The 20,844-nt window shown below is 39.0% G+C and overlaps 1 protein-coding gene across 6 annotated transcripts in view; it reads left to right on the forward strand.

Annotated features, from left to right (window-relative positions):
* Positions 1-20,844, forward strand: part of pds5a (PDS5 cohesin associated factor A) — a 216,414-nt gene that overhangs the window by 64,220 nt on the left and 131,350 nt on the right. For all 6 annotated transcript variants that reach the window (XM_060824715.1, XM_060824763.1, XM_060824744.1 and 3 more), the window contains exons 4-6: positions 2,879-2,965; positions 16,306-16,403; positions 17,962-18,088. In XM_060824715.1, coding sequence (XP_060680698.1) covers positions 2,879-2,965; positions 16,306-16,403; positions 17,962-18,088 — 312 coding nt within the window. The remainder of the gene's footprint in view (positions 1-2,878; positions 2,966-16,305; positions 16,404-17,961; positions 18,089-20,844) is intronic.

Consider the following 20,844-nt stretch of genomic DNA (forward strand, 5'->3'; position numbering starts at 1 on the left):
AATCACCAGCTTTGCAAACAGTTGAGGAAGCAGGTTAGCAGCTTAACAAAGAAGAATACAGAGCACAGAAGTCTGGTTTGAATCGACATGGCAAAGATCTTTCCACTGATTATAGAGACTAGGACCCAAGGGCATAGTCTCAGAATGAAGGGACAGTTTCAGAACTGAGATGAGGAAGTGCTTGACTCGGAGGATGATGCATCTGTGGAACTCATTGCTACAGTAGGCTAAGTCATTGAGTACATTTATGACAGAGATGGGTTCTTGATTAGTAAAGGGATCAAAGATTACATAGAGAAGACAGGAGAATGCGGTTGAGAAACATCAGCTATGGTGGAACAGACTCGATGGGCCTGATAGCTCAATCTGCTCCAATATCTTACATAAGACCACTTTTAGACCATAAGAGCAGCTACTGATGGAGTTACTCACTGGTACTAGAGAGCCTCTTGAGCTTGTTTCTTCCTGTTAGAGCTGAAGTGTCACATTACAAGAAACACATAGATAATTGGTGGGTATGTCTTCCATGTGTCTTGAATAATGGGTTTAAATTGCCCGTAGTGTTAGGTAAGGGGTAAATGTAGGGGTATGGTGGGTTGTCCTTTGGCGGGTCGGTGTGGACTTGTTGGGCCGAAGGGCCTGTTTCTACACTGTAAGTAATCTAATCTATGCTTTCCTTTATTGCACAGAGCATTGAGTATAGGAGTTGGAAAGCTATGTTGTAGCTGTATAGGACATTGGTTAGGTCACTTTTGGAACATTGTGTACATTTCCAGTCTCCTTCCTATAGGAAGTGTGGTGTGAAATTTGAAAGGGTTCAGAAAGGATTTACAAGGATGTTTCCAGGGTTGGAAGATTTGAGCTATAGGCAGAGGTTGAATAGGCTGGGACTATTTTCCCTGGAGCATTGGAGGCTGAGAAATGACCTTATAGAGATTTATAAAATCATGAGGGGTATGAATAGGGTAAATAGACAAGGTCTTTCCCTTGGGGTGGGGGAGTCTAGAACTAGAGGGCGTAGATTTAGGGTGAGAGGGGAAAGATGTAAAAGAGACCTAAGGGGCAACTTTTTCATGCAGAGAGTGATGCGTGTATGGATTGAGCTGCCAGAGGAAGCGGTGGAGGCTGGTACAATTACAATATTTAAAAGGCATCTAGATGGGACTAGGTTAGGTTAGGATATTTGATTGGCATGGATGAGTTGGACCGAAGGGTCTGTTTCCACACTGTACATCTCTATGACTCTATGATTCTTTGACAGCAACTCAAAGCAATGTCCTCAACTTAAATGAGGGTGATTACAGTGGGTATGAAGGATGAATTTTCTAAAGTGGGCTGGGAAAATAGACTTAAGGGGAAAAGTCAGTGGATGATCACCAGCAGACATTTAAACAGGTATTTTATAATGCTCAGCAAAAGTTCATCCTGGTCAAAATAAATATCTCAGTGAGAAGGATGAACCATTGGTGGTTAAGAGATGATTGAAGAAGGTAATCACCAGAGGATTGGGTTTTATTTTAAGGAACCAGTAGCAGGTGACTAAAAAGCAAAAAGATGAAGGAAATTGATAATGAAAGTAAATTGGTAGGAAATATTAAAACAAACAACAAGATTCTGAAATTGTCATGGGTGATTTTAATCTGCATGTTGAGTGGACAAATCAGATTTGCAAGGATGCATGGAAGCTGATTTTGTATATGAAATGTGAGGAGAAAATAGCTAAACTAAGTATAGGACTCATGGAAGAAGGGAAAATGGCTAATAATTTAGTCCAGTATTTTGCATGGATCTTCATAGTGGAGGATACCAGAAACATCCCTGAGAAAGCAAATAAGATTCCATTGGGAGGAAAAGCTTTGTAACCTCTGAAATCTAATATTAATCTTGCTTTTCTGCACCTTCTGTCTAACAGTAACCTTGTATGCCTCTCTCTATTGAAACACCCATAGTTCTGTATGTCCTTATGATCTGCCTACACTGCACACCAAGCAAAACTTTTCACTGTACTTAGGTACATGTGACAACAATAAATCAAATAGTCAAATAACAGTCTGTATCACAAGGGGAAAAGTGTTTGACAAATTCATGGGATTAAAGACAGTCAAGTCACCGAGATCTGTTGGCTTGCATCCAAGGGTTTGCAACGAAGTAGCTGTAGAGGTAGTTGAGGTATTGGTTGAAATATTCCAGAACTCACTGGATTCAAGCAGGTTTTCAGTAGTTTGGAAAACCGCTAATTTGACACTGCTGTTCAAGAGCATTGGTAAACAGAAAGCAGGAATCTAAGCCAGTTAGTCTAGTATTTGTTGTTGGGAAAATGCTTGAGACCATGAGTAAGGAAGGCAAGATAGGACATTTAGAAAACCTTAACACAATCAGTCAACATGATTTGGTGGAAGGGAAGCTTTTTTTCTCATCAACCTGGTCAGGGATGTTTTTTTCATACTTGTTAGAGCAAGTAGGACTTGAGCCCAAGCCTCCCAGTCCAGGGGTAGGGACACAATCACAGCACCACAAGAGGGCAAAATCATGTTTGATAAACTTGCTATAGATCTTTGAGGATATAACAAGCAGGGTTGATAAGGGGAAACTAGTAGATGTAGGATATTTAAATTTTCAGAAATTATTATATAAAGCTATTGCCAACGATAAGAGCTCCTGGTATTGGTGTAATGTGTTAGCAGGATTGGTTTACAGATAAAAGACAGAATCAAATGACTGGGGGTTAAGGTTATTCTGATATTTTACCACAAATGCAACTTTGATAAAGTTCTGCAAATTAGGGTATAACATTTTGTTTGATCATGAATCGTTCAGAAGTATTTTTAACTGTTTTGAAAATATTTGTTAAATTTTGCTTGTTCTTTTATCTGGGCAGGATATATTCATGTTCATTACACGACAGCTGAAAGGATTGGAAGATACCAAAAGTCCACAGTTCAATAGATATTTTTATTTGTTAGAGGTAAGCCGTTTAAACCTGTTTTAAGATTACGGAAATTAAGCCTATATGTGACATTTTTAAAAAACACACTATTTACATCAAGAATTTTATTCTGAATGTAGATTTAACATTTTATTTAAAGGTTTAGCTGTCATTTGATAGAAGCTAGCTGAATGACAGAAATTACTGAAAATGTTGCAAAGCTCCTTGTATTCAGTCATAGTGGTGTTAACATGACTGTCTTGTGGAATCCCTTCATAGTACTGGAATATGTCTCCAGTCTTGAAAGCAAGTGTTTGAGAAAGAAACTTGTTAAAGAAAATATTGCTATCACTTTCAAATAAATCTGCAAAATATAATTATAGGAAACAAATATAGATTCATTTAAGATATATGCAAAGCTGATATTCAGAGGAGGAGAGGTAACAAATGCTTAGAATAATCTAGCTGGTGTTCACAAGAAAAATTATTTGGGGCATTCAGAATGTAGTCCGATTTAAAGATGGTATTCTTGAGCAATCAATATTTTGGGTTAAAATGTGTTCTTTTTTTGACTACTGTAAATATTAACTTCTGAAAACAGAGCAGTTGAGAAAGAAGCAGAGTTAATATTTCAGATCATTTCTTTCTTGGAATATCTCATTTTAATACAGTATCAAGTAATGCTGTTTTATACTGTATATAAAAACTTCTCATGCATTTTTTTTACGGATGTATTTGTAAGGTGGTGTATTCCACTCAAGCGCAGATTCAGAAAAGAAAGGCTTGCAATTCAATTTGAAAATATCTTTCTGACCATCTGAGAAAGTGGGAGAGCTGCTTTTTATTGGTAATCAAGAATGATTGTCAAAACAGACATACCTGCTTAGGTCAATTATTAACCTGTTGAGTTTTTCTTGATAGTTGCGTATTCTGCCTCATGCAGGTTGCCATAGGTTAAACTTTGACTGCAGTGTAATGAGGGGAGGTGATGGCCTAGTGATATTATCACCAGACAATTAATTCAGAGGCCCAAGTAATGCTCTGGAGACCCATGGCAGGTGGTGGAATTTGAATTCAATAAAAATCTGGGATTAAGTGTGTAATGATGACTGTGAAATTCTTGCTAGTTGTTGACAAAATCCATCTGGTTCACAAATGTCCTTTGGGAAGGAAATCAGCTGCCCTTTCCCAGTTTGGTCTCAATGCAGGTCCACAGCAATGTGGTCGACGCTCAATTGGGGATGGGCAATAAATACTGGCCTGGCCAGTGGTTTCTAGTTCCATAAATGAATAAAAATAATATAAATAGTGTTTTATTGTTTTAGCTCTCTTCATGTTTCACATTGTCATGGACCAAACCAAATGCCTCAAAATAGTTCAGGAGATAGAAGTAGTTCAGGTCTAAACTTATTTTAAAGGTAAGTGTAAAGTATCATGTTCCAGATGCAATTCAGTTGGTCAAACTACTTGACATTAAGCAAAACGTATTTTATTCATACACTAAAAATACAATGAAAGAAATTTGGAATAACATAACTTCTTGGAAAACTGAGAAAAATAGATTATTTAACCACTAAACAGTAACATTTCCAATTTTGTAACATCCCATGAAAGGCAAATTTAGTAAAATGAATTGTCCGACAGGCAATTCTCTGGTCCAGGAGAAAAAACATTGAGAGGAAACTGAGTGAGGGGGTAGCAGGGTGAGATGTATTGCAACTTCCAAACCTAAGTTCAATATCCCAACAGCAACTACTGAAAATCTAAAAATTAAAAATCCTAGCTCTCTGGGAGCTTGACTCCACCCATTTTGGCTGCTTTTACTGTTGCAACATCAACAAAAACTTGAGGCCTCTCCAGATGTCGACCTCAGTGGATTCACCTCTGCTTTAAAACCTCTCTTCAAAGAAATGTAGGACATAATACACCTCTTAAAGCGATAGTATCATCTCACACAGTTTTTCCATGTGTTGAGCACAGTTGAGAGGAGAAAATGGATCCTTAGGAGATCTGATAAATCCAGGTGGAAAAACTGGATTTAAAGAATGGATTAGAAGGAGAGTGGATGGAGAGATACTGGTGGAGAAGAGAATATAGGAGTGAGACATTGACATCTAACAACGTGGCGATGGTGCTGGGAGGATGTGTCTGCATGTAGAAAGGTGCTTTAAAGTATGAAATCATGGCGGTATGGCAGAGAAATGAGACTGAAGGAATTTAAACACATGGAAAAGAAATTTTGAGATATTAGAGCATGACTAATCTGATTGGGACTCAACTCTGCTAACCATGTGCATCAACACAGGCAACTCTTCCTCCCCCCCAACACAAAATAACCTTGGACTGCTCATAAATCTAAAATCTGTCAAACTCATGATTGAAGATATTCAGCGACCCAGCATTAATTCATTTCTGTAGAAGGGAATTCCAAAGATTAACAGACCTCTAAGTAGAAATTCCTCTTGGCACTGTTTAAATGGGAGGCCCCTTATTTTAAATCTGTTCCCCAAGTTATAGATTACCCCAAAATGGGACACATCCCCTCAGCATTTACCTTGTAAGCCCCCTAAAAATCCTACACACTTCATATTCTGTATAAGGTTGCTTGCTTCTTCTAAACTTCAATGTTTACAGCCTCATTCTGCTTAACTTTCCTCGTGAGTCAATCGGTTCATCCTAGCAATCAATCTACTAACCTTCTCAACTGCCTCCAGTTAAAGTAGAAATCTCCTTTTAAGTAAGAAGACCAAAACAATGAAATCTAGGACAATGAGAGACTGCCAAATCACAGTTAACAGAATTTGGTTACGCATTTAAAATGTGTAAAGTAGAACTTGGAAGTGGTTAACTGAGGATGAATACTGAGTGGCCAATCAGAAGATTGTGGTGCTAATCAAGCATGTGGATGACAGCACGATAGTTTCAACAGCAAGTGGTCACCAATGATTAATGATAATTAACAGAAAAAAATAAAACATTAAAAGTTATAATAAAAAGAAAATACCATGGTTGCTGGGAATCTGAAATGATAATTACAAAATGCTGGGGACACTCAGGTGTGGCAGCAACTGTGGAGAGAGAAACTGCTAACCTTTTGAATCTGACATGACTTGTGTTGCTGCCAGAACTGAGTTTGTTGAGTAATTTCTGCTTTTATTTAAAATATGGTCTGATTTACCAACAGATAGTTGTTGTATTGTGGGATCCTGTGGAATCCCTCATGTTGCAGTCTGATCAAATTGTCTAGTAAATTGAAATTTTGCTGTGCAATTGCCTTACTCCTGGAATTAAAGTGAAGGATTCTGTTGCAGTTGGCTGAGTTACTCAGGAAAGGCTGGGTCCTTTAATCTAATCTAGCTCTACAGTAATTATTAAACTGATCCCTCAAGGAGTAATCTCACGCTCAACCATATTCCTCTGTATGCCCACATCCTCTATCACACCATGCACCCAAAAAAAATCATAACAATTGCTACTCCTCTGAAAATCTCACCTTCCATTATACCTGTATCCTGTAAGTTAAAATGTGGCACTTCAAATGGAATTTGGGCCAATTGGAGTGGGAACAAAGCAGAATGAGTCCAGCTATGAACATTGTCAGTGGTACTTCTCAATGAATGTTTGAGGGTTGAAGTCAAAATAGAGCCTATCCAAACTACAAAGGGAGTGAAGCAGCCCTTTGATATAAGGCAGCAGTGGATTGCTCAATAAAAGCGTTGAGGATCAAATCTTGCCAGTCACAGCAGCAATGAACCCCCTGTAGGAACCCTCCTAGCATATGAACAAGCTGTGACATTAGCAGAAAGTTGATTGGTATGTAATTATGAGCAATGCAGTTGGGAAGAAATGTTTCCCCTTATAGAGGGGTCACTAACAAAAGGTGTAGATTTAAGATAAGGGGCATGGACTTTTTCTGAGTTTGGGGGATTTGGAGCTAATTATCTGAAGGAGTGGTGGAGGTTGGAACCCTCAATATTTAAGAAGTATTCAGCTGAACAGTGGAGACACTATTATATACACGGTTATGGGCCAAGTGCTGGAAAATGGGATTAGAGCAGATATATACCTGGTGACTGCTGCAGATGTGATTGCCAAAATGGGGCTCTTTCTCTGCTCTAAACCTTTACGGCTATATTCCTACATTGGCAAAAGAAGTAGTATTGAAACAAAATAAATTTCACAATACTTGAAGAATGAATTTTTGATTTGCAGTACCTCCTGCTCCCTGATCATTGTTGCAATTACTGCAGAAGCTTTCCCTCCATAACCCTCAGAGGGAACCCAAGGCAGCACTGCTGTAAGTTTGCACAAGGGAACCTTTGCTCATCAAGCTACAGGTTGTCTGCTGGGGGCAGTGGTTTTTTTTTTTGTAGCTGTTGAATCTTTTTGGGAGTTCAGCCAACCACTTTCGCTGAACATAATTTTGTGGATCCTGGGGGCAGTGATGGTGAAACTGCTCCTCTTGGCTGCTGAGAGAACTTGGCCTCTCAGGTGTGACTGAGCTTGGTAGCTTTTCCTTCTGTATATCTGTTCCTCTCTCACCCTCTGTCTCTGTGTCAAAACTTACATCATTACCTCATGGCTCACAGCTGCTAAATTTATCTGGACTAATGAAGGAGGTATCATCGACGATAGATATTAATACCATCTGATGATTGATCTTCATCTGTTCCTTTTCTTGAAAATGTTTGCTACCTTTTAAACTGGAACTGATTTAGAACCAATGAAATTTTGAAGTACTAAAGCCAACATATCCATCTGACTGCAGCCGACTCTCATGTTTAGTAAATTCCATTAGAGTTACAATGCACTGAAATTTCCCTCATAGACCGTTGGATTTGTCAACTTTTCATTGGATTAATTTCTCCACTGCTTTTTCTTTATTAATGATACTTTAAATTTGTTACCCTCTTTCGATCCTTGATTCCCATTCTGTTGGTTATGTTTTTTGTCTTCTGCAATAAAAACCTGTACAATTTTTTTTATTTATTGTCTCTCCTGTTTCTTTATTTCCCATGTAACTTCTCCTATCTCTGTCTTGTCAAAGATGCACAATTAGTTTTGCAATAAGCGTTTTTGTTTTGTTACGATTTTCTAGTTTCACCCACTTTCAAGCTTTATTGATTAGCCATGTTAATGCTGTGTTAATTGTCTTTATCGGTTAGGAATACATAGATGGAGAGCATTGATTTAGTATCTTGAGCACAAAAAAGGAGGAACTTCTGGAATATTGCAGGAGAATCTACATTCTATAGTTTTAGTATGAAGTGAGTGATTAAGCTGCTGCTTTCATTTCACTCTCGAGTTATTGTTGATGTTTAAAATTCTTCAGTTGCTCAGGCTTGATACTGCTATGATTAGACCGTCTTTCCACTGGCGATCTTGATCCCGAAGCACATATCGATGTATTATGGATTGTTTATATCCTTATTTGCCATTGTATCTTTGAATTACCCGAGAATAAGTTTTGTGGTTGTAATGATGGTGATTCCAATGTTAAGATGTTTATTTTCTCTCAGTTTATAATTTTGCTAGTGTTGTTGTTCAACTTTTTATATTGTCTTAACTAATATAGTTGGTGTTTATTACAAGTAAAGAAGTCTTGCTGCAATTGTATAGAGCTTTGATGTGACTGCACCTGATTCTTAGTGTACAGTTTTGATCTCCTTAGCTAAGGAAAGATATCATTGCTATAAAAAGTATACAATGACAATTCACCAACTCAATTTTTCAGCTGGCTGAATTGAGCCTGGAGGTAACCTTGGAAGGCACTTTGTTTCTGGTTTCTCTCCCTTTTACTTAAATGATAAAAGATTTCCCAAATCAAATGTGTATTTTCTGAACCAAGAGAGCTTTGGGAAATTTTCACTAATACATTTGCAATTTCCTTTCCTTCTATCTTGAGTGGAAGTCATAAGGGTAGATTGTCTGTCTTAAGCGCTGAAATTTTCGCCATTATCATCCTTAACTTAAATCTGTTGATTTGCTTCTTGGACTTTAAGTTCCTGTGTACTTTTTCCATGTTTCTGCTCTGAAAACTGATTGCTTATTCTAACAGGTCTGCAGTTTTCTTGTTTATTGACAGCTGTGGCTCAGTTGATTACATTCTTACCTCTGAGTCACAAGATCGTGATTCAAGTCGCATTTCAAGGTTTGAGGATAAATATAATGGCTCAGTTCAGTACTGAGAGAATGCTGCAGTGGAGAAGGTGCCATCTTTGGGATGAATGTTTAGCCATACCTGCCTGCTTGGAGAATATAAAAGATAATATGACCGTATTTTTAAGGAGAACAAGAAAGTTACCTTGGGTGTTCTGGCCAACATGTATAACTCACTTAATGTTATAAAAACAGATTGTTTGGTAATTGTCAGATTGCTTTGCCCTTTACTGATTAGCTACCACATCTCCAACATTGTGGTGGTGGCTGTACTTCAAAAGTACTTTTTTTGGCAGCAAAAGGTCTTCCAAATTCACAACCCCTATCACTTTGAAGGGCAAAGGCAGCAGAGACATTTCCAGTTGCAAGCTTCCTTTTAAGCATCTTCTCAATCCTAATTCAGAGCTGTTGCTGTTCCTATTATGTTCTTTGGTCAAACATCTGGAATGCCCATCTGAACAGCATTTCTGGTTTGCTTAAACAAGATGGATTGCAGTGGTTCAAGAAAGCAACTTACCAACGCTTCAAAGACAGCTGGGTTGGGATAATAAAAGTGATATTCATAGCCAATGAAAAAGTTGCTTTGAGACTTGAAGAGAGCGAAATAAATGCAACCTTTCTTTTACCCATATCTATGTTTATTAATAAATACAGTGCAGAAAAGGCCCTTTGGCCCATTGAAGCTGCACTGACAAGAACTATCACCGAAGACACTAATCGCAATTTCCTGCACTTCGTTCCATATCCTTGAATGTTTGAAGTGCCCATCCAAATAATTTAAAGCTTGTAAGCTTTCTGGCCTTGACTACCTTCCCAGGCATTGCATTCTATAATTTCTCCTATTGACAGAGGAGGAAAAGGTATTTTCCCAAATCCCCTCTGAATCTCCTGCCCCTCACCCTAAAACTGTGCCCTCTTGTGATTGACTCTTCAAGGGAAACAACTGCTCTGTATTCACCTTGTCCATACCCCTCATTATCTTAAATATCTCAATCATGTCCCCCCTCAGTCTTCTCTGCTCTAGAGAAAACAAACCAAGTCTATCTAGTTTCTCCTTATAACTCAGTTTTTCCAACCCAGGTTAACCTCCTCTGTACTCCCTATAGTGCTGTCACATTTTTGCTGCAGTGAGGTGACCTGAACTGCATACACAACTCCAGCTGTGCCCTGACCGATGCTCGGGGGGAAAGAACTGGAAATTACATCACCCACCTTAAGAAACCAAGACCTAGAATAGAGAGGTGAGACATAGGACCAACTCTTCACCAGAGACTCTCACTGATGATATTACCTAGTCATGGTGATAAAACATCTGAAAACAAACCTTCAAGCTAACTTAGCTACTTACTCTCAAATTCGTTAGTCTTTCTCCATTTAAATACTACTCAGCTCCTTTTTTTTTCCTGCCAAAAATGCTTAACTTCACATTTCCTTAAACGGTATTCCACCTACCAAATTTTTGTCCACTCACTTCACCTGTCTTATCCCTTTGCAGATTCTGTGGTATCCTCACCACTTGCCTTCCCACCTACTTTTGTCTCATCTCCAAGCTATAGTATATTCATTTTTCTCCATGTGAGTCAGTAATGTGTACTATAAATGATTGTGGCCCTGACACTGATTGCCATGATACTTTACTAGTTACATGGCATCCTGAAAGTGTTCCTTTATCCTAACTCCTATTAGTTAGCCAATTTTCTATCCATGCTAATACGTTGCTTTGAATACCACGGGCTCGTAACTTATGTATGATTTGGAGATGCCAGTGTTGTACTGGGGTGTACAAAGTTAAAAATCACAGAACGCCAGGTTATAGTCCAACAGATTTATTTGGAAACACTAGCTTTCGGAGCGCTGCTTCTTCAGGTGGCTGTGGTGTATAAGATCGTAAGACATAGAATTTATATCAAAGATTTACCCTGTGATGTACCTTATGTAGCTTAATATGTGGTAACTTATTGAATGCCTTCTGAAATCAAAATATCTTGTATTCACTGCTTTCCCTTCACAAAGTTTTGTTAATATTTTTATTGAGAAAAAGATTTTGAATTTTTTACGAAATTATAAAATTAGTAAGAAATAGTATAACAATCTTATTACAACACCAATAACAGTAAACAAACTGCAACTCTACTCCACATACAATTTTAAAAGGAAAGAAAGAAAAGTCGCAAATTGCAATTCAGTATGAACCAAGCCAAATAAAATTAAGATACAACACTCAGTGCAGCCTCACCAAAGCTCCTCATTACCAGGAGCATCAGTTGGCATACCTGTATTATTTGGAATTCCTCCTCCCAGGGGCCCGGCCCATCAGACGCAGCCCTCATGGCTGCACAAAGGCCCTGAACATTATAACTGACAAGTCTGTGTCTATATAGTTCAAAAAGGACCACCACGTTCTATAAAAGAACATCATTTTCTGGTGCACTGTATTAGAAAGGAGGTTCAAAGGGGATGTGCTCCATAACTAATCTATGCCACCCCAAGAGCCCTGGGGGAATCTCCCAACACCCAGCTCATCAAAATGTTCTTCCTCGCCCAAAATGAAAGAATATTAAACTGTTTCTTCCCATGCACTTCCAAAGAGGGGAAATTCGGTGAACCCAAGAGGAGGGACCCTGGATCTATCTTGACCTCAGTTCCCAAGATACTCGCTATACCTACGAAGCTTGTGGCATGACCACAAGCAATGAGTAAGAGTACCAACATCCGTTTTACATTTGGGGCACATTGGAGATGCTCCGGTCTTAAATTTCACAAGCTGCTTTGGTGCCAAATGAGCCTTGTGGAGTTGCATAGCCCTCGTCCTGTTGCAGATTGAAATCTTCCTTGCATTCTCCCAAATATCCTCCCATGCCTCTGACGAAATTTTCACCCCCAATTCCTCACTCCAGATCCCACACAGCTGCTCAGCGTCCTTTGAGATGTTACCTTCTAATAAACCGAGAGGATAACTGTGGACTGAAGTACTCTCCTCTCTACATCAGACATATAGAGACTAATCATTAATGTAGTCTTTTTCTGTATAAAAGCCCTAATCTGAAAAAAAATGAAAGAGGTCCCTCCTAGATAGTTCATATTTCTGGTGCAACTGTTCGAAAGACATCAAGACCTCCCCCTCAAATAAATCTCTCAAACAGGAAAATCCTCTGGGAAGCCAGAATCCATCAATCTCTTCTTTATTAGAAGGTAATGTCTTGCAGTACGATCCTCTGGGGCTTTCACCCTTTTAAAAATAAAGGACATAATATTTGCTTCTCTCAGAGAGGATGGGAGGCAGTCCTGACTGTATGAATGATTGTACATATCCAACATTGAGAAATTTGACTATGGATCCAGAATTGGCTGAGTGGTAGGAAGCAGGGGTGATGGTCATGGGATTTTTTTTTGACTGGAAGCCTCTGTCCATGGAAGTTCCACAGAATCTGTGTTGGGGGCCTTTGTTTGTGGTATGTATAAGAGTCTTAGGGTTGTAGAGATATACAGCATGGAAATAGAGTCTTCAGTCCAACTCGTCCATAATGACCAGATATCCGAAATTAATCTCGTCCCATTCGCCAGCACTAGGCCTATATCCCTCTAACTCCTTCCAATTCATGTACCCTTCCAGATGCCCTTTAAATGTTATAATTTTACTAGTCTCCACCACTTCCTCTGGCAGCTCATTCCATACATGCACCACCCAAGGGCCTCTTGGGTCCCTTTTAAAACTTTCCCTTCTCACCCTAAACCTAGGCGACACAGTGGGTTAGCACTGCTGCCTCACAGCGCTATTCACCCGGGTTCAATTCCCGCCTCAGGCGACTGACTGTGTGGAGTTTGCACATTCTCCCTGTGTCTGCGTGGGTTTCCTCTGGTTGCTCCGGTTTCCTTCCACAGTCCAAAACTGTGCAGGTTTGGTGAATTGGCCATAGTGTTCTGTGAAGGGGTAAATGTAGGGGAATGGGTCTGGGTGGGTTGCGCTTCGGTGGGTTGGTGTGGACTTGTTGGGCTGAAGGGCCTGTTTCTACACTGTAAGTAATCTATGTCATTTTGTTCTGGACTCCCCAACCCAGGGTCTATTTGTCCTATTCATGCCCATCATGTTTTTATAAGCCTCTATATGGTCAACTCCTATACTCAATGCTCTGACCAATAAAGGAAAGCATACTAAACTCCTTCTGCACTATCCTATCTACCTGAGACTCCACCTTCAAGAAACTATGAACCTGCACTCCAAGGTCTCTTTGTTCAACAACACTCCCCGGGACCTTACCATTAAGTCCTGCTCTGATTTGAGTTTCCAAAATGCAGTACCTCACATTCATCTAAATTAAACTTCATCTACCACTCCTCGTCCCATTGACCCATCTGATCAAATTCTGTAGTACTCTGAGGTAACCTTCTTCACTGTCCAGCGATTTAGACTTGAATGTGGGAAGGTTGATCAGGTTTGAGATTGAGAGAGAGAATATGATTGAAATATGTAAAATTCTAAGGGCATAGACAAGGTCCACAGAAATTTTCTTTTCCTCTTAGTGGAGGGATGAATGCCCAAGGAAATTGATATGAGATTTACATAGGATGAGGAAAAATCCTTTCACCCAGAGCATTTTGAGAATCTGCAACTCAGTGCCTAAGTGAGGTAAAAACAGAAATCCTCATAACATTTAAGAAGTATTTAGAAGTACAGATATGATGCCAAGATATACAAGGCAACTGGCCAAGTGCTGGAACATGGATCGGAATAGTTAGATGGCTGTTTTTGACCAGCATAGGCTCTATGGGCTGAAGGACCGCTTTCTTGCTGTAGACCTCTACCACTTTATCCTGCTTGATAACCACTCAAGTAAATTTGTCAGGCATGACTTCCCCGTCATGAAGCTATCCTGACTCTGCTCGATCATGGTATGAATTTATAAATGCTGTGCTATTACATCATTTATAATAGACTCATAGCATTTTCCCAATGACAGATGTCAAGCTAACTTGCTGTTTTGTCCTCTTCCCTTCTTAAATAAAGGGGTGAAATTAGCAGTTTTCAAGTCCTCTGGGATTTTTCCGTATTCTTAGGATTCTTTGAAAATTGTTGCCAATGCATCACTATCTCCATAGCTACTTCCTTCAGTATTCTGGGATGCATTTCATCGGGTCTAGGGGATTTATCAATCTTTGGCACCATTAGTTCCACTCATATGTCTTCTCTGGTAATGTTTATTTCAGCTCTTCCTTTTGCTCCTTGATTATTAGTAATTGGGAATGCTACTTGAAGACTGATGCAAAGTATTTATTCAATTCCTTTGCAATTTCCTGGTTCCCCATAAATATTTTTCCAACCTTGTTCCCTAATGGACCTATGTTCACTTTTTCTCTTCCTATTTGTATATTTCAAGAAGCTTTTGCTGTCTATCTTGCTGTTACTTGCAAGTTTAGTCTCAAAGTTTATATTCTCCCACAATTTGTTTTGATAGCCTTCTGTTAAACTTTTGAAATCCTCCGGCTTCCTGCTAGTCTTTGCAACATTGTTTTTTCCTATAACACTCCCAGACCCTACTTTTAACTGTATAAGTCCAGCCTTTGTTTGTTTTACCAAACTGGAAAACTTCACATTTATCCAAATTAAACTCAGTTTACTACTTCTCAGCCCATTGACCTAATCGATTAAGATTTCTTTGTCATCTGAGGTAACATTTTTACAGCCCGCTCCACCACCAATTTTGGTGTCATCTGCAAACTTACTAACTGCACCTCCTGTATTCTCATTGAAATGATTTATGTAAATGACAAACAGAAGTGGATCCAATCCCTGTAGAACACCGTTGGTAATGGGTTCCCCATTCGGAAAAACAATCCTCCATCACCACCTTCTGTCCCTGCTGTCACAATAATCTTTTATCCATTTGGTAAGCTCGCTGGGAATCTTGTGTGATCTCACCCTACTAATTAGTCTGTCATGCAGTGCCTGTCAAAATAACAACATTTATCGCTCTGCCCTCATCGATCATTTTGGTTACTTCCTCAAAAAACTCAAGTTCGTGAGACACAATTTCCCTTGCATAAAACCCCCTCACAATGCCAGGGACCCAGGTTCAATTCCAGCCTTGGACGACTGTCTGTGTGAAGTTTGCGCATTCTCCCCATGTCTGCATGGGTTTCCTCATGGTTCTCTGGTTTCCTCCCATAGTCCAAAGATGTGCAGGTTAAGCGGATTGGCTATGCTAAATTGTGCAAAGTGTCCAGGGATGTGCAGGCTAGGTGGGTAAGCCATGGGGAATACAGGGTTACAGAGATTGGGGTGGTAGGGGTCTGTGTGGGAGGTTTGTCAGCTGGTCGGTTGTGGACTCGATGGGCCAAATGGTCTGCTTCCATACTGTAGGGATTTTAATGAAAACCATGCTGACTATCCCTTGCCTCTCCAATTGCATGTAAATCCTACCTTTCAGAATCACCTCCAAGTAGAGTGTCTCATTTGTGAAAATTGATGCAAAGTATTTAGTAAGAACCATTCCAACTTCCTATCCCTCTGCAAACAGCTTACCCTAATGGCTCCTAACAGCCTTTTATCAGATTATCTGTTTTGTAATCCTCTACTGTTTATGTATTTAGAAAAAAAATCTTTGGGGTTTTGTTGATGTTTTTCATACATTTTCAACATTATATACTTTCATATAGTTCAAGTAGCAGTGAATGCTATTTAGTTTTAAGTCAAGTTTTGCTGGATTATATATCAACTTGTATTATCTGTAGTTTTGGAGACATTCTTGAGCAATTCCTGTCTCTAAGGCTCTTCCATGTGCAAGTTCTTATTTCACATTGTTTTTGTCGAAAATATAGCACTTAATTCATAAAAAAATCTCTCAAAACAATTGGATACACTTGGCCATTGTAACCCTAGGTTTCAAATCTCAGCCGTATTGTGTGAGTCCCATTTTTAAAACCGTGAATGATGTTCTATTTCAGCATTTGCTCTATTGTTTAAAAATATTTGGGAGCCCACATATTTGTAGTTTGTTGACTTCATGCTGATTATTTTGAAGTTATGTTTCTGCAGATATTGAATTCACAATTAAGAGAATAAAGGGGAAAAGCAGGAAAATAGAATTGGTGACAATGAGATCAACCGTAATTTAATTGGAGCAGACTTGATAGACTGAATGGCCTACTTCGGCTCCTATGTCTTATGCCATTTAATTATTTTCTTGGGAATAGTAAACTTAGTATGTAATTTTGCTCCACAGAATTTGGCGTGGGTCAAGTCATATAACATCTGTTTTGAGCTTGAAGATTGTAATGAGATTTTTATACAGCTCTTCAGGACTCTCTTCTCAGTCATTAAGTAAGTATTTTTTAACTCTCAATATACTTTGTTACATCATATTTTGTTCCAAATGTTAAAAACAGGAGAAAATTATTTATTTCCTCTTGTTTTCTAGCTGTACTTAGTGTGAACCCTATATACTTAATGCAAGGCACATAACTCTAATAGATATGAGTCTGCCCAAAGAAATATTAGATTTGGTTTTTCAGAATCATTAGAATCCCTGCAGTATGGAAACAGGCCATTCAGCTCAACAAGTCCACACTGACCCTCTGAAGAGTGACCCTCTGAAGAGTAACCCACTCAGGCCAATTTCCCCTACCCTTATTACTCTATATTTACACCTAACTAAAGCGCCTAACCTACATATTCCTGAACACTACGGGCAATTTAGCATGGCCAATTCACCTAACCAGCATGTCTTTGGATTGCGGGAGGAAACCAGAGGAAAGCACACAGACACGGGGAGAATGTTTTGGTCCAGGATTGCTACTCGTGTTTCTGTTGTTCTTCCACTTAGTCCAAGTTCTCTCAGGATAGACTAAAGATCAAAGTTGGCATCTTGCAGCTTGTTTGTCTGGGCACATTAACTGCTGAAATGCAGATATCATTTTTTAACTTGTTTTTTGTTTCCCATTAATACGGTTATCCAATTTCCTCCTTGTGTAACCATGATAATTTTCAGGGAAGCAGTATTGTAGGCAAATGGAAGAACTTAAACAGATCTTCCCGTTGAATATTGCTATGTTTGAATTACTCACCTTTTATATTATAAAATAGTCGTGGCATTTATATAGTTCGCATTCACATATATCATTGAATCTTGATTAATCTTAGTCACTGAGGAATTCTTTTTGTCTATGTTTAATTTCTTAAATGATCATTCCATGTGCGCTAGATAATTGTGCTTTTGTTGCATAGTGTGTTTTTTGACAATTAGAGGTGATACAAAGAACACATTAGAGTAATCAATTATCTCTACTACCTGGTACAATATCTAGTGTGGGGTTTAGTTTGTTAGTTTTCTCCAAAATGTGATTTGTGAAGTTCTAAATATACATTCTTCTGCTCACTGTAAATTCAAATTAAATACAATGTGTTGTATCAATCTTTTGATTATATATTTGTGGTAACAGGATCAGGAAAGGTGATCAAATGTTTATGTTCAGTGGTAATATAATTGTAAGCCACCTTTTCATAGTTGCATGGCAAAATGCCATCCAATCAAAGTAAAAGTGACAATTTGAACTTCAAACATAAAAATCGCCATAGATTTAGGACATTGTAGAATACAGTATAGGCAGTAGCAGGAAAGTAGAAGCCACAGTCAGATTAGCTATGTCCTTGTCAAATGAATGAGTAGGCTCGAAGGGCTGAGTGGACGACTACTGTTAATTCACGTTTGTAAATAGTCTCCGTAAGTTTTTTCCAAAAGTTGTTATTCCCAAATGCAGCAACTACAGGAGGCACACAGAGTCTGTTTTCAAGAGGTGCACTAATAATCCTATTTGCAGAATGAGGAACTGTAGGAGGTAGTTCTGTAATCAATAATGATTTGAACATGTTTTTATCGTAGCAACAGCCACAATCAGAAGGTTCAGATGCACATGTTGGATTTGATGAGTTCTATCATCATGGAAGGAGATGGAGTAACTCAGGACCTACTGGACTCTATTCTTATCAACCTTATTCCTGCTCACAAGGTATTTGATTTTGAATGGGATATTTTGATAGGAAACAAAATTATCTGAAGTAGAAATAAACATCTGATAACTGTTAAATTGCAGTTGTCCTAAACTGCTGTTTTCTAGCATCTTGCCTGTTGTGCATCAGATTTGTCTCTTGGATGATTGACAGTTCTCAATGTCTATTCTTTTTCGCGCCTTTTCATTGAATCGACCTTTTCCAAGTCTTTGAGATGTTTTCTGAGGATTTAAAGCGCATTAAACTGTGATCCAAAATTATTTGACTATCTACCATAGTCTCATTTGTGGTCTTCTGTTACACCTTTATAATGTAATGAGCTGATCTGCTTTTTATTTGTGAAATTTCATGCTGAACTGCACCTTTAGCTTCATTTTTTTTTGTGCTTATCATACTTCTTTTTAAAAAGAAACCTATTTTCTGTGATTACCAGTACCACCATTCTTGTACTTCATCGTTCCACTGAATTCTCCCTCAAATATACCAAGTCAAATCAGATAATTTGTGTCCATTCAGAACCGTGTGTGGCTTGAAGATATTTTTCATGAGCAACTAAGGTGATATTTGGTGTCTACTTTGCAGCATGCCACCAAATTTCAAACATGGAAAGTAAATTACAGGTAATGTGATATAAAACCTTTATTAAACGGTCAAGTCGCCATAGGCCTGCTCTCTCGTTCGAGAGAAGAGAGCTAGTTGTGGTCTAACTTGAAGGTCACAATGCTTCAGGTGAGGGGAGAGGTTGTGAAGAAGACTCCTTCATGGTCACCTCAGTTGGTGCAGGAATTGAACTGCATTATTGGTCTCACTCTGCTTTGCAAACCAACTGAAAGATAGATTACAGGAGGAAGAAAGATTGAGGACTGTAATGCATTTTACAGTTTTGAGGTTCTTAGATTGAAGATGTAGTCGCACTATAAATCTTCCTTCTTTCTAAATCCATGATGTGAAATCAGTATCTTTGGAGCTACGAAGGAGGTAGAAATAAAGACTGGGATATTGGAGGTGCCAGAGTGATCAATAGATTCTATTTTCTAGCAGAATTATGTTCACATATACAAGCCCCAGTGGTGGAACAGCTGTCTTCTTGAAACTAAGAAGCAGAAGACTGAATTTTTAAGGGAACTTGCAAGTAAGAAGGTGCAATGAGTTGGCTATTCATGTGTAAATGTAAGCAGATGAATCCCTTTCGTGCTGCAGATCCCACCACTGTTACCCAAGCTTATACGATTGTTATTCAAATATGTATGGTTCTAACTGCTCTGTTAACTCAGTAAAGTTTTTGTTCCCTAAAGAAACAAAACTAAGACTTATCACATTTTTCAAAGCTGTGAAACAATTTCATATGTAGGATAATAAGAGCTGCTATGAACCCAGAGAAATCCTATCCGTCCTAAGGCAGTTGGAGTGCATCATCTGGTTTATAATTTGATCAACAAATTTGAGTTTCTTCAAGGGTTTTCGGGTATTCTGATGTTGTATGTGCTTGAAGGTTTTCTTGTACGTCGATTCCTTTTCCTGCAGGTGAGAACCCTGTGACGGTGAGGAGTGTGGGGCTGGACAAAGGAGGGGTAAAGACTTTAGAGCAAGTGAGGGAATGGGAGTTGTTTAGTGCACAGAATATTTTGAAGTGAAAAACACTTGCTTTTTAGTTGGATTTTCAACTCAGGATTCAGACTTCAAGGATCGACCAGTTAGGCTCTGATCACAATTTTTAAAAAAGGTCTGTGAAATATCAAGGGACTACATATTTTTCAGATATTGAAGCAATCCATCTCCAAATTCAGTATTCAGGCTTGGGCCGATGAGTGGCAAGTAATATTCACATCATCCAAGTGCCAAACAATTATATCTAAGAAGAGAGTTGAATCTGCTCACTAGATATGATCATTACCATTGCTGAATCTACCACTGTTAACATTCTTGGGACTTCCATTAATCAGAAATTGAACTGGACTAGTCATCTAAATACTAGAGAAAGGGTAACTGGAGAAAGGATTGGTCCACTAAAGGATAATAAAGGAAGGCTGTGTGTCGAACGTGAGAGAATGGGTGAGATCCTGAATGATTTCTTTGCATCGGTGTTCACTGAGGAGAGGAACATGATGAATCTTGAGATTAGAGGTAGAGATTTCATTAGTCTGGATAAGTAGGGAAGATGTGTTGGGTAGGCTAGAGGTTATTAAGGTGGACAAATCCCCAGGGCTGGTGGGATCTATCCCAGTTTGCTGAGGGAGGCGAGAGAGGAAATAGCTGGGGCCCTGACAGATATCTTTGTGGCATCCCTAAATACAGGTGAGGTGCCGGAGCACTGCAAGGTTGCCCATGTTGTCCCCCTATACAAGAAGGGTAGTAGGGATATTTTGGGTAACTACATACCAGCGAGCCTGACGTCTGTGTTGGGAAAGTTGCTGGAGAGGGTACTGAGGGATAGGATCTATTTATATTTTAAAAAGTTATAGGCAGCATTGTTTTGTGTGGGGGGAGGGGGGGGATCTTGCCGTACCAACTTAATAGAGTTCTTTGAGGAAGTGACCAAGTTGATAGATGAAGGGAGGGCTGTTGATGTCATATACATGGACTTTAGTAGGGCGTTTGATAAGGTTCGCCATGGTAGACTACTGGAGAAAGTGAAGTCACATGGTGTGCAGGGTGTTCTAGCTAGGTAGATAAAGAACTGGTTGAGCAACAGGAGACAGAGTGTAGTAGTTGAAGGGAGTTTCTCGAAATGGAAACAGGTGACCAGTGGAGTTCC

This window comes from Hemiscyllium ocellatum, chromosome 1 (genome assembly GCF_020745735.1).
Source record: "Hemiscyllium ocellatum isolate sHemOce1 chromosome 1, sHemOce1.pat.X.cur, whole genome shotgun sequence".
NCBI classification, from domain to species: domain Eukaryota; kingdom Metazoa; phylum Chordata; class Chondrichthyes; order Orectolobiformes; family Hemiscylliidae; genus Hemiscyllium; species Hemiscyllium ocellatum.